Source organism: Leucoraja erinacea, chromosome 8 (genome assembly GCF_028641065.1).
Source record: "Leucoraja erinacea ecotype New England chromosome 8, Leri_hhj_1, whole genome shotgun sequence".
Lineage (NCBI taxonomy): Eukaryota > Metazoa > Chordata > Chondrichthyes > Rajiformes > Rajidae > Leucoraja > Leucoraja erinaceus.
The window spans coordinates 52,712,260-52,725,545 of record NC_073384.1 but is presented as its reverse complement, the minus strand read 5'-3'; the positions used below and the strand labels follow the sequence as shown (position 1 = coordinate 52,725,545).

Sequence of the window (13,286 nt, the reverse complement as noted above, 5' to 3'; positions counted from 1 at the left end):
CCCTGCCATTAATGTCATTAAACTACAGAGATGATTTACGACAATGTTGCCTGAACTCGAGTCTGTGCAAAAGGAAAAGTTTGGGCAGACGAGGACTTTATTCCTTGTAGTGCAGAAGGCTAAGGGGTAATCTTATGGAGGTGCATAAAAGGGGAATTGATTGGGTGAATGCACACGTTTACCCCGTGAAGGGTAATCAAGGACCAGAGAAGATAGGGTTAAACTGAGGGGGGAAAGATTTAATAGGAACCTGACGGAACACTTTTTCACCCAGAAAGTGATGGGTATGTGGAATGAGCTGTCAAAGGAGGTAGTTGAGGCAGAAACTATAATAGTATTTAAACAACAGTTGGATAGGTACATGGATAGGAAAGGTTCAGAGAGATATGGATTAAACGCAGGCAAATCAAACTAGCTTACACGAGGCATATGTCAGCATGGATGAGTTGGGCCGATGGACCTGTTTCCGTGGTGTATGCAACAATGCAAGAGGAAAAACTTTTTAAATGTATAGTCTGAAAAGATTGCGAATACTGTGATGGGTTCTTGTATACAAATTCATATCAAACTTTATGGAGAAATGTTCTGAAGAAAATAAACTATATGGCAGGTTTGTGGTACTTGCTGGATAGCACTTGAAAAGATCTGGCACAAACTTGATAAATAAAACAGTCCTCTTCTCAACTGTGCTGTCAATAATTGCAAGATTTCATAGTTTCTTGTGAAACATTTTATGACAATGCTGCATATTGCAAATTGTTAACACTATATACATCACTTCACCTACACACAATTTACCCACCTTACAGGAAGAGGCGTTGCAGGTTCAACTTTTGGTTTCTGTTTTTGTACTGTTTCTTCATCATGTTTGCTTTTCCAGCCAAGCCATCCACTGGAAAATGTACCAAAAGATCTCATGTAACACTTGATAAGGTAAGCTATAAGCAGGTTGGAAGTCTGCCAACCAAGCATTTATTTATTTTAAATATCTCCTCTATACTATTTACAAAACTAAACAGTATGTTTCAAAGGTCTTTTATTGTCACGTGTACCAATTAAGGTACAGTGATATTTGCATTACCATCCAAGGAAAACCAATTGTATCATGTTAAAGATTGTTTTAAATGTTGTTGAATATTATCACGTGAACAGCTTTTTCCATGGACAACATTCTATTTAATGCCTAGCCAATACATTTTAAATTCTGTTCTCCTGCTACTTGATCCCATAATAAATAATATTATATTGCCAACTAGCACTTGTTGAAAATAATATATTTGCAAACACATGACAAGGCCCACCACATGTAGATTAAATACATTACAATTGAACACAGGAGGATTAAAAGTTATAGAAGGAACACAAAAGGCATGTGTCAAAGTGATCACTGAAGGGAGGCATGTAATGTAAATAATTGAGTCGCTGCCGCACAGCATCAGAGACCCAAGTTCAATGCTGAGCTCAGAAGCTCTCTGCATGTTGTCTGTGACTGCATGGGATTCTTCCCACATATAACCATATAACAATTACAGCACGGAAACAGGCCATCCCGACCCTTCTAGTCCATGCCGAACACATAATCTCCCCTAGTCCCATATACCTGCGCTCAGACCATAACCCTCCATTCCCTTCCCATCCATATAATTAGGGACGTGCATCTTAGGGACGTGCAGATTGGTTGGTTAATTGGCCACGGTAGATTGTCCCATGCATGTAGGTGAGTGTAAAATCTGAGGGAAGGGTTGACAAGAAAGTGCGCAGTTGATGGAAAAAGAGGGGAGAATAAAATGATCATTAATGTAGGATTAATGGTTGATGGTGGGCCAAAGGATCATTTCTGTGCATGTGATAATATCCAGGAGGCAAAAATTTCCAAAGGCTTGAAAACTTAACACCTTGACCTTCTTCAAAAGCATATTTATAAAAACTGTTAACAGCCATTTATGACACAAATCAAGCCAATGTCATTGCACGTGGACAAACTTATTTAAAGCAGTTCACATGGCACATAAATCTCAAATAATAGTTATAGTGAAACTTAAACGTCAACAAAAAGACTGCTCCTTACCTAGCCGCATTAAATAAAGCTGACGTGAGCTTGCTTGCAACTGCTAAAGCAACGTGTGATAGCAAAGGCTGTGTGCTACCCTGTAACCCAACAAACAGCATGTCAGAAGATCCTGAAGATGTGACATATTTGAACTAATAGTCCCAGAATGTTGCCAGCACAAATGTAGTGAAATATTTTGTAGCAAAATATTTTAATTCTATGTTTAAAATGATTTAAATGAAACCACTGTTCCATGGATGCACTACTATTCACAAAAGTCCATTTAAATACACAAAATGTTGGAAAATAAGCAATTTAAACGAATACAATGTCATAGACACACTTACCTCCAAAGAATAGAAAAAACCTGTGAATGGACCAGAGCCAACTGTTACATATGCCGACATGGCTGGTGGGCTGCTCTTTACAGTAGCATTTACTCCACCTAAAATAGAAGCAGTCTTCAACTGATCAAATGGACACAGGGTCATGATTCCTGGTGTGAAAGGTAGAGAACATAATGACACAAGTGAAAATATATCCCCATACTGCAAATAATCATTTCAAAAAGATGGTGGGAGATGTAATTGATCTGAACAACATAATTTATTTTCTATTGATTATGCATCTTCACCCAAGTAATAAACAATTAAACAGAAAATGAAGCATGTCGTGGAAATGGATTTCTAAATACCATTATAAAGTGGTATAATTGCAATACTGAAAATAAAGACGCATTGATAAATGCGCGGAGCATTTGAAATTACTTTTCAAATAATTCAAGTCCATTCCTATTGATCGCGGCAGATGTGACGGCTAAACTATCCACAGCATCAAACTTAGGTTACCTTCTTAAGATCATTTTGCCTCAATTAACCATGTCTTTTAATACGTGCCTTTAAATCTACTAGTTTGACCAAGCGTTTGGTTATCTACTTCATGCATTTACTTCATGTTGCTCAGCCTCCAATTTTACTTGAAAATATTGCTGCATGTTTAATGAATGCAAAGGTCATTTGGCTGCAAGCTTATTCTGCTCTTGTGAATGGATTTTTATATTACCTATGCTTGTATGGTCCACAATCATATCAACGTCCTGTAAACCCCATTTTTTGTATGTTAAAGGTGGAGGTTGCACACTTTCAGCCCCTGAAGCTGCAGCTGTAAAAAGAAGCAAATTAGAAAAAAAGATAGCAAACCACGTTGTTTCTTACGAGGAACCTACTGCAATTATTCACATTAGTCCTACAGATGGTATATATTACAAGGACAAAGTTTGCTGGCAATGCTCAAATGAACAGTTAAACTGAACCATGTGACAATGCAAGGAACACAAAATTAGCTGTTTGATGCTTTGCTTTTTGAATGAGTTTCTCAGAATGCTGCTGTTACAACAATGCCAGTCATTTACTGACCATCCACAACAGCCCCAAAGGGGATGGTGGTGATGAACAGCTACAGGAATCATTGCTGACCTCCTGCTGAGAAGTTATAAATAACATTGCAGGCAGGAAATACTAAAATTCAAACTCAGTAACGATGAAGAAAACAACAATACATTTCTAAATCATGGTAATATTCAGCTTGAATGGAATTCTGTAAGCAGAGATGTTCCCATGCACCTAGTCCTCTTGTCTTTCTCAGGGTCAGGGCTTGTGGTTTTGAAAGGTGCTATCACAGTAGTCTAAGTGAATGCAATGTAATAGTTCAACATAGTTTAATGGGTTGTTGTTCAATTGGTACTTTATTGCCACATGTACCTAGATACAGCGAAATGCTTTGTTTTGCAAATAATCTAGAAAAAAACAGACTATGCCAAAGCATAATCATTAATAAGTCAAAGAGTGCGGTTCTCTTAGATATTTCAGTTTCCTCCGAGATCCCCAAGATGGTAAGTTATTCCTTGTGTGCGAGTGACAAACAGGAAGGTATTGGTGAGCATGAGAGAGAATTGGAAGCAGGAAAATAAATGGAGAATGGGATCGAGCTGGGAGACTGCACAGACTTGACAGGCCAAATGGCCTCATTCTATGTCATACAGTCAAAAAATGTTGCCAATTCATAGATTGTGATCTGTCATTGATGAAGTTGATGATCCAGTCCCCTGAGGTTGTTAACAAGTTAGGAGGGGATGATGGTGTTGAACAACAGCCTGACACATGTGTTCTTATTGTCCAAGTGGTCTGGTGCGGAATGGCGAGCCAGTGAGATCAGCGACCCCAGTTGATCTATTGTGGCAGTAGGCAAATTAAAGTAGGTCCAGGTTCTTGCTAAGGTAGGAGTTGATGTTGCATAACCACCTTCTCAAAGCACTTCATCACCATAGATGTTAGTGCCACCGGTCGGTAGTCATTGACCTCTACTAATTTATTCTGCCATGACAGAGCAAGGGCACAGGAAAGGTAGTGGTCAATTAGATCTATCCCTCATGCTGGTTCACTCACTACTATTCCCATCTGTGAATTTGGTACCAAGCCACTCTTGGCTATGGATAAGTCTTAGTCCTCCACATGGATGACATTCCCTGACCGTACTCTTTTCAGTGTTTCTTCCATATGTTGTTCAATATGGAATAATACCAGTTCATTGGCTGAGAAAAAATGACAACGTTTCCTTGTCCACATTTGAAAGAGGGTTACAAAAAAACCCCCTAATTTTAATATTTCATTCTCAGGATTCAAGATGACAATATTTATTTTGTATTAACATTTTTGTTAGAAATGTTGCATGTGATGTTCATAGTCCTATAATGCCATTTTGAATTTCAAGGAAATAAATGTGGACAGTGGGTCTGTCATGGGTAAGGGGAACACACCACTGTCCCACTGAATGGCGGTGAAGACTCAAGAGACTGAATGGGCAATTCTTATTTTGTAGGTTCTGATGTTACAAACAAGTTGTTGAAGGATCATATTCTAAAAATGAATAGATTTTTTCCCTCATAATGATGAATACTTACGCACAATTCCCCTAACAATAAAACCGCCCCAAGTTAAGGCTCCCGGAATCGGACAGTATAAAATAAAGGACTGTGAGGCTGTGGACTCTTGAAAGACGCCCATAAATAAAATTTATTATTATTATTATTATTATATTCACACACAATCCGCCACTACTGGACATCATGTCCTCATTCATCCACTTGCCTGGCCATGGCCTCATCTCATTGCTTACGTATCTACCATTTACTTTCCAATAGTGCTTAGTGTTAACCTCAAGCATGCTAGCAGTGATATTATGGAGCTAGATTGTGCACAACCCAGTCATGCACATACAATAACGCTTCCAACGTCTGTTACAAAACTGAAATAAAACATTTTGCACCAAGATAAAGTAAATGCACAGTAATAATTTTATGACCTAACAGAATAACTGTTTAGTTGAAACGTGGCATACAATGTTACATTTTCTGATTTAAGATTTTTATTATACACAATTTTATTTTTGTGCATTTCACATATTCAGTGCATAAACTATATTTATGCAAGATGATTTTCAAGATTCCAGGTTCATCATAAATGAACTCAACAAATACCAAAATCACTATTCTGGTGTTAAGGAAACTGCAAATTTACCACTGAGCAGTAACATTACTGGAACAAAACAATTGATCTCAAAATATTTTCACATGAGCACCACAGCTCAGAGATAATATTTGTCACAAGCATGAAGCATTAAAGTGTTTCCAAGCAACAATTTATTTTTTTGATATGAATTCACCAAGAAAAGTAGCAGCAATCTAGAGGCCAAATTATGTCAGATAATCTTGCAAAGGCAGACATCTGTAATTCCCTGGTTCTACAGTCAGATTTAAATGGAGCATTCTTCAATTCAAAAGAATAACCTAGTGTAAACAAAAATTAAATACAGGCAACATCTCTCCTAAAACCAAGGTAGGTCACACGGTGGCTTAGCGCGAATGCAGCTGCCTTAGACCCGAATTCAATCCCAGACTACCCGGGTTCTGTCTGAACGGAGTTTTATGTTCTCCCCGTGATCTGCGTGGGTTTCTCCGAGATCTTCGGTTTCCTCCCACACTCCAAAGACATACAGGTTTGTAGGTTAATTGGCTTGGTAAATGTAAAAATTGTCTCTAGTGGGTGTGGGATAGTGTTAATGTGCAGGGATCGCTGGTCAGAGCGGACCGGTGGGCTGAAGGGCCTGTTTCCTTGCTGTATCTCTAAACTAAACTAAAAACTAAACAAAAATATTTTTTAAGTTATACAAATTTTGCAAGGAATTAAAACTGGACTACATGGGTTGATGAAAGGATCATAGTTGCGAGTGTTTTATTTCAAGAAATGTTTTATGTTGTATATCAGGTAATGACTTATAACTAAATAATTTTTCCGTTATGCTCTTCAGAAATAATACGCAAGTTCAGGAGTTTGCTCAGTACAAACTCCTACACTGACACATTACATGGCATCATCAATTTAGCATAAATTTAGCATAAAGCCATATCAAACAGAAGCCCAAAATGTAACTTATACATTTTACTTTAATTAATATACGGAACAAAACATTTACTTTTCTTTATGAAAAGTACCTCTTGCTACTTGATTTCGACAGGCACGAAGAGACTGAAAGAGGCTGAACCCATCTATTGTCACAAGGGCAAACGGATACAGAATACTCAGTTCTTCATGCTTTGTGGCAGAGAGGGAAAAAAGAGGTGGGAAGGAAGGAAATGGAAATTACAATTCTAGTCAACAATCGAGATATCAGGATAATTTACAAAATTTTCTCAAAAACAGCACATAAAAAACAATCTACTTAAAATGTACCTGATCACAACTTCATTATATTGATTTTTACTGCCTCTGCAATCTATTCATGCTTAAAATATTCCACTGTAAATGCAAACTAAGTAATTTGGTCATTTTTTTCAACACCACAGCATTTAACTACTATGATATAAACATTATAATCAGGCATCCAAAGAAAAATTACTAACTGAATCATTATCTAGTTTAATAATGCTTATGAATGGTCTATACTCAAAGAGCATTTATCCAAAAGTTTGTTACCTGTTCTGTGACACCAGGATGCCTGGGTATCTCATAGGTTCGACATTTCAATTGCAGAACTGGATCTTCATTTAAAAGTTGGGCCAAAAGAAGAACTCCATTCTGCAACAAAAAGGTAGGAAATGCTTGTGAAAACATGGAAATTAACATACTTGCCAATGTCAGAATTTTTGAGAAAACAATTAGGTTTGATACATTTCATTAACTTAACGATAAATGATGGGTTGAATTGTGGGGAAAGCAATTTGACACCGCATATCATTTAAAAATTCTGTAACTTTGGATCCAAAACAGGCAAATGGGACCAGGGTGCATATGCCAAGACATTGGGTATTTTTAAAGATAGAATTGACAGAAGGGTGTCAAAGGTTACGGGAGAAGGCAGGAAATGGGATTGAGAGAAAAATAGATCAGCCCTGATGGAATAGCTGAGTAGACTCGTTGGGCCAAATGGCCTAATTCTGCTATGTTTTATGGTCTTATCGTTAGACCATTCAGTCTAAGCTTCAATGTTTTGTTGATGCGTTATCCTACAAACTCTGCAAACTGAAATATAAATACTTTGTCATTATATTATATTATTACAAAGGGGCCTCTGATTTATTTTATTCAACTTGGCTCTAGTTAATAAAATCTGGATCTAGATCTCAACTATGTCTGACTCGGAGACCCCACTAAACTCCCCAAGTGTGGAGCCTTCAATTCCTTGCACATTTTCTGGATCACAAGTGTGATCATGGATAAATATTGCCTTCTGGGACTTTTTTTGTAAATAGAACATGAAGGAAGGGCAGTCATCTTCAATAGGCAAATCTACAACCTGTTACAAACAATTTCCAGGTATATATTATATATTTGAGGTGAACATAAACACAAATAATATGTAGGTTACTGGAAAACTATGTCATTCTATAGAGCATGATTAAAAATAACTGAAGTTAATTATTTAATCTGAATATTTTTTTTAATTAATGTTTGAATTCCCCTCAAAGTAAACATTTGAATTAATTACCTCTGTGTAAAATCGTACATATCCAGAGGTAAAACCAACAATTATACATGTCCAGTCTGGTCGTCCCGTGGAACTTCTATCAATTGTAAAAGAGATTGTTATTTCATTCAGCGATTTCAGAATTAAATCATAAGCTGCATTGCAACAAGTTTTTACAAAATTATTATTATCATGTTCTAGGCCACATTCTCACCATAGGTATAGCTATGACATTTTTATTCTTCAACAGTTTGAAAACTATCAAGCAAATTTAGCACAAGATTCTAGGTTGATAGTTTTGAACAGTAGAAAAGGAGCAGTATTAGAGACTCCTTCAAACATGATGTTAAATTTAATTCCCAGCTGCTTTCCACAACAATTATGTGCAATTATCCTTATGTAGGGAGATGAATCATAACAATTTAGCCAATATTCTTTAACATTATTAAGACAACAACTTCAACAAAGTGCAGAGGCCATAGGTGCAGTTTGGTTTAGTTTATTCAGTAAAGTTGCTGAAAGTAAGAGTCATTTTCCTTTAAATTAGGAGAGAAAACTAAATCCCATCCCCATGACATTATTGACTTAGTTGAATTTGGCATCAAACTCCTCTGATCAATACTGCCCAAACGTTGAACTGAACCCAACTATATAAAAAAGGGAGCAGGTCAGAAGGCATGTATTCTGTAGCTCAAGACTCAACACTGGCCTGGGTGATGAAAGATCCAAGCATACTCAAGCAGCCTGACATCATCTAGTGTACTTAGTCTATTTGACTGGCACCCAATCTTTTTACATACGGTGCATTCAGAAAGTATTCAGACCCCTTCACTTTTTCCACATTTTGTTGCGTTATAGCCTTATTTTAAAATGGATTAAATTCTACACACAATACCCCAAAACGAAGAAGTTAAAAACAGGTATTTAGAAATGTTTACAAAATAATTAAAAATAAATAACTAAAATATCACATTTACATGTATTCAGACCCTTTGCTATGACACTCAAAGTTGAGTTCAGGTTCATCCTGTTTCCATTGATTATCCTTGAGATGTTTCTACAACTTTATTGGTGTCCGCCAGTGGTAAATTAAATTGATTGGACATGATTTGGAAAGACACACACCTGTCTATATAAGGTCCCACAGTTGACAGTGCATGTCAGAGCAAAAACCAAGCCATGAAGACGAAAGAATTGACCGTAGACCTCTGAGACAGGATTGTGTCGAGATACAGATCTGGGGAAGGGTATGAAACTATTTCTGCAGCATTGCAGGTCCCGAAGAGTACAGTGGCCTCAGTCGTTCTTAAATGGAAGAATTTTGGAACCACCAGGACTCTTCATATGGTTGCTGCCCGGCCAAACTGAGCAATCGGGGGAGAAGGGCCTTAATCAGGGAGGTGACCAAGAACCCGATGGTCACTCTGACAGAGCTCCAGAGTTCCTCTGTGGAGATGGGAGAACCTTCCAGACGGGCAACTATATCTGCAGCACTCCACCAATGGTAGAGTGGTAGAGTGGCCAGACGGAAGCCACTCCTCAGTAAAAGGCACATTACAGCCCTCTTTGAGTTTGCCAAAAGGCATGAGAAACAAGATTCTCTGGTCTGATGAAACCAAGATTGAACTCTTTGGCCTGAATGCCAAGCGTCACGTCTGGAGGACACCAGGAACCACTCTTCACCTGGCCAATACCATAACTACGGTGATGGCAGGATCATGCTGTGGGGATGTTTTTCTGCGGCAGGAACTGGGAGACTAGTCAGGATCAAGGGAAAGATGAATGCAGCAAAGTACAGAGATCTTTGATGAAAACCTACTCCAGAGCGTTCTGGACAGACTGGGGCGGAGGTTCACCTTCCAACACAGCCAAGACAACGCAGGAGTGGCTTTGTGACAAGTCTGTGAATGTCCTTGAGTGGCCCAGCCAGTTCCCGGACTTGAATCCAATTAAACATCTCTGGAGGGTCCTGAAAATAGCTGTGCATCGACGCTCCCCATCCAACCTGACAGAGCTTGAGAGGATCTGCAGAGAAGAATGGGAGAAATTACCCAAATACAGGTGTGCCAAGCTTGTAACGTCATACCCAAGAAGACTTGAGGGTGTAATCACTGCCAAAGGTATCTCAACAAAGTACTGAGTAAATGGTCTAAATGCTTATGTAAATGTGATATTTCAGTTATTTCTTTTTAATTACTTTACAAAAATTTCTAAACCTGTTTTAGCTTTTTTTATTATTAGGTATTGTGTGTAGATTGCTGATAAAAAATAGTAATAGGCCAACAGCAAATGCTAATTCACTGGCTCACCACTCTGCTATGGACCACCTGGCTGACAAGAATACATACGTCAGGCTGCATTTCATCAACAAAAGCTTGGCCTTCAAAACGATTATCGCCTCCAAGCTCATCACTCCCAGCTCCGAGACCTGGACCTCTGTATCTCACTTTGCAACTGGATTCTTGACTTCCTCACTGGCAGATCGCAATCAGTTGCATCTTCTCCATTACCACAGCAAGACCAGACTGTGCATTTGGACCTCCTTGCTCTACTCTTTTTACATCCAAACATGTGCCTAAGCACTCAACGTTAACAAACATCAAGGAACTCATTGTGGATTTAAAGGGTAAGCCAGGAGACCATGCGCCAGTTTTTATTGGTGGGTCAGCGATAAGAGTTAGCAGCATCAAATTCTGGGATGTTCACATCTCAGTTGACCTGACTTGGGCCCAACATTTAAATGTAATTATGAAGGTGGCACTTTTAGAAATAGAAAGAGATTCAGCATGTCACTAAATACTCCATAATTAACTTTTCCATATGTACTGTAGAAAGTATCTTCTTTGCAGTGGCCTCTTCCATCAAAGAGCCCCATGATTCAGGCTATGCTCTCTTCTCATTGTTACCATCAGCAAGGGATATAGAAGCATGAAATCCCACACCACCAGTTCCAAGAACAGCGATTTTCCAACAGATTCTTGAACTAACTGAGACAACGCCAATCCTACCTCAGCAATAGAACATTACAGATCACCTCTCGTACTATGACTGTTTTACAATTGTGTTTTGTGCCATGGTTTTAATTTTGTTGTTTTGCACAATCCTCAGGCATTTCACTGCACATCTTGTATGTGACAAATAAAGTTGAATCGACTCTTTCACTCTTTTGTAGAATGTGTCACGTGTGTAACTACAATGCTGCTGCAGCATGATTTTTCATTGTACCTGTAACTCACCATAATTGTGCATATGACATACTTGTGCATATGACATACTTGATCCTAGCAGATTACCAATGATTGGAGTCACTTAACAGCACTGTTGAAAGACATAACCACCAAGCAAGTGGTGCAATAAGTAGGATGGCAAATGATAGTTCAAGTTAGACACTCAGCGGGACAGGCAGCAGGAGATGTGTTCATCTTTTCGTTTGGACAAACAATTTGGAAAATGTTCCATCTGAGAGGTACACTGAACAGCAGGGCTAGAACTACAGGTAGTTCTGGATTTCAAGTTTTCCGCTAAGATATTTTACCCCATAACCTCAGGCAAATCCAGCACACTCAAATGTATGTAGATAGTAAGGAAATGCAGATGCCCGTTTATACCAAAGAAAAACACAAAGTGCTGGAGTAACTTAGCAGGTCAGGCAGCTTCTTTGTATCACGTGGAGCTAATTGAATTGGCTGGAGAATGATTTCTGTGAGGAAAGGGAATGTTTAAGGAGGTTAATTATCCCTTTGGCAGTTCTGCCTGAAGTAGTTGCAATAACTTTGAGTATTTTAAACAAATATTTTGATATAGTCATCCTCAACAGGGAATGTTTATAGCTTTCTGAATTACTCGTAATTGTTAATTGCCTACAACAGCTGGATACAAATTTTTTATTAACAGTAGAATTGATCAATTGGTTAATGTAGAATCTTATTATTCACTTGTATCTCTATCAAAAGTTCAGCAGTTGTTTGGTATCTCATTGTTGCGTATGACCTGTTATTTTGCATTCTTGACCCTGTCATGATGTTAATGGTGGTGAGAAACACACCAAGGTACAAGCGTATAGATTGTAAGGAAAGAATTTTACTATTGAATGGTGATACATTGTCCATTGAGACCATAGTTTAATCCGCTTGATAGGTCCCAATTTGCACGGCAAATTTCTTTCCCGATGCCATGGTGGAATCAGCTCAAAGATCGTCAAGACTTCATAAAGTCTCAACATTAATTTTTCAGTTTAATTAGGAATAATCAATAAAAGTAGATGACATATCAAAAGAAAGGATGCCATATTTAATTAAACTAAATGTGATATATCAAGAATAGTGGAAAGAAGTGTATGCAACTTCATAATTGGCAAATAGATAATCCCCTTATAAGGAGCCAAATTACAAAACAAAATGGGTTTGGGGTGTGAAGAACAAATGTTACTGATCAACAGAGGCAATTGCAAAAATAAGGATTTGGTGTTTGAAAACAATTATTTCTTAACCGATCACATACTAACAAGAAAAGAAAATGACGACAGCCAGAATTGGGAATGAGTTTTATTAAAAGGATGGTGAAGAGATAACATCTAATGTTAGCATGTTTACATCACATCTTTTTCGAAGATTTGGAATACATACTTCAATTTATTCACGTTAAATGTAGTATATTGTGAGAATACATTGTGCTATTATTTTCTTTGCCTACCCTTCCCCAATGTGTCACATGGCACCTCAATATTTTACGGTCAATGTTAATAACTTACAGTAATAGTAAAAGTAACAGGTCAAAGGATATGGGAAGAAGGCAGGAACACGGTACTGATTGTAGATGATCAGCCATGATCACAGTGAATGACGGTGCTGGCTCCAAGGGCTGAATGGCTTACTCCTACACCTATTGTATTAGCGATAATGTTGTTTTCTCTGGATCAAAAGCCGAGGGGAGACCTCATAGGAGTTTATAAAATTATGAGAGGCATCGATGGGTAGGCAATCAGAATATGTTTCCCCAGAATGGAAATTTCAAACTCTAGCTTGTCTTTGAGTTTAGAGGGAGGAAGTTTCAAGGAGATGTGTGGGGCAAGTTTTTTAAATTTAAAACACAGTGGTAAGTGCCTTGAGCCTGATGCCAGGCACGGCAGTGGAAGGAGATGTGAAAGTGGCAGTTAAGAGCTTTTTAAATCGGCACAAGTATGTAGGGAATGTTGGGATATGGATCACATGCAGGC

General features: G+C 38.1%; 1 protein-coding gene across 1 annotated transcript in view; it reads right to left on the bottom strand.

Moving 5' to 3' along the window:
- rab3gap2 (RAB3 GTPase activating protein subunit 2 (non-catalytic)) overlaps positions 1-13,286 on the bottom strand; it is a 68,504-nt gene that overhangs the window by 43,116 nt on the left and 12,102 nt on the right. The window contains exons 6-12 of the mRNA XM_055639720.1: positions 8,093-8,168; positions 7,081-7,182; positions 6,600-6,699; positions 3,113-3,211; positions 2,398-2,546; positions 2,069-2,148; positions 803-892 (exon numbers count right to left, since the gene is read on the bottom strand). Coding sequence (XP_055495695.1) covers positions 803-892; positions 2,069-2,148; positions 2,398-2,546; positions 3,113-3,211; positions 6,600-6,699; positions 7,081-7,182; positions 8,093-8,168 — 696 coding nt within the window. The remainder of the gene's footprint in view (positions 1-802; positions 893-2,068; positions 2,149-2,397; positions 2,547-3,112; positions 3,212-6,599; positions 6,700-7,080; positions 7,183-8,092; positions 8,169-13,286) is intronic.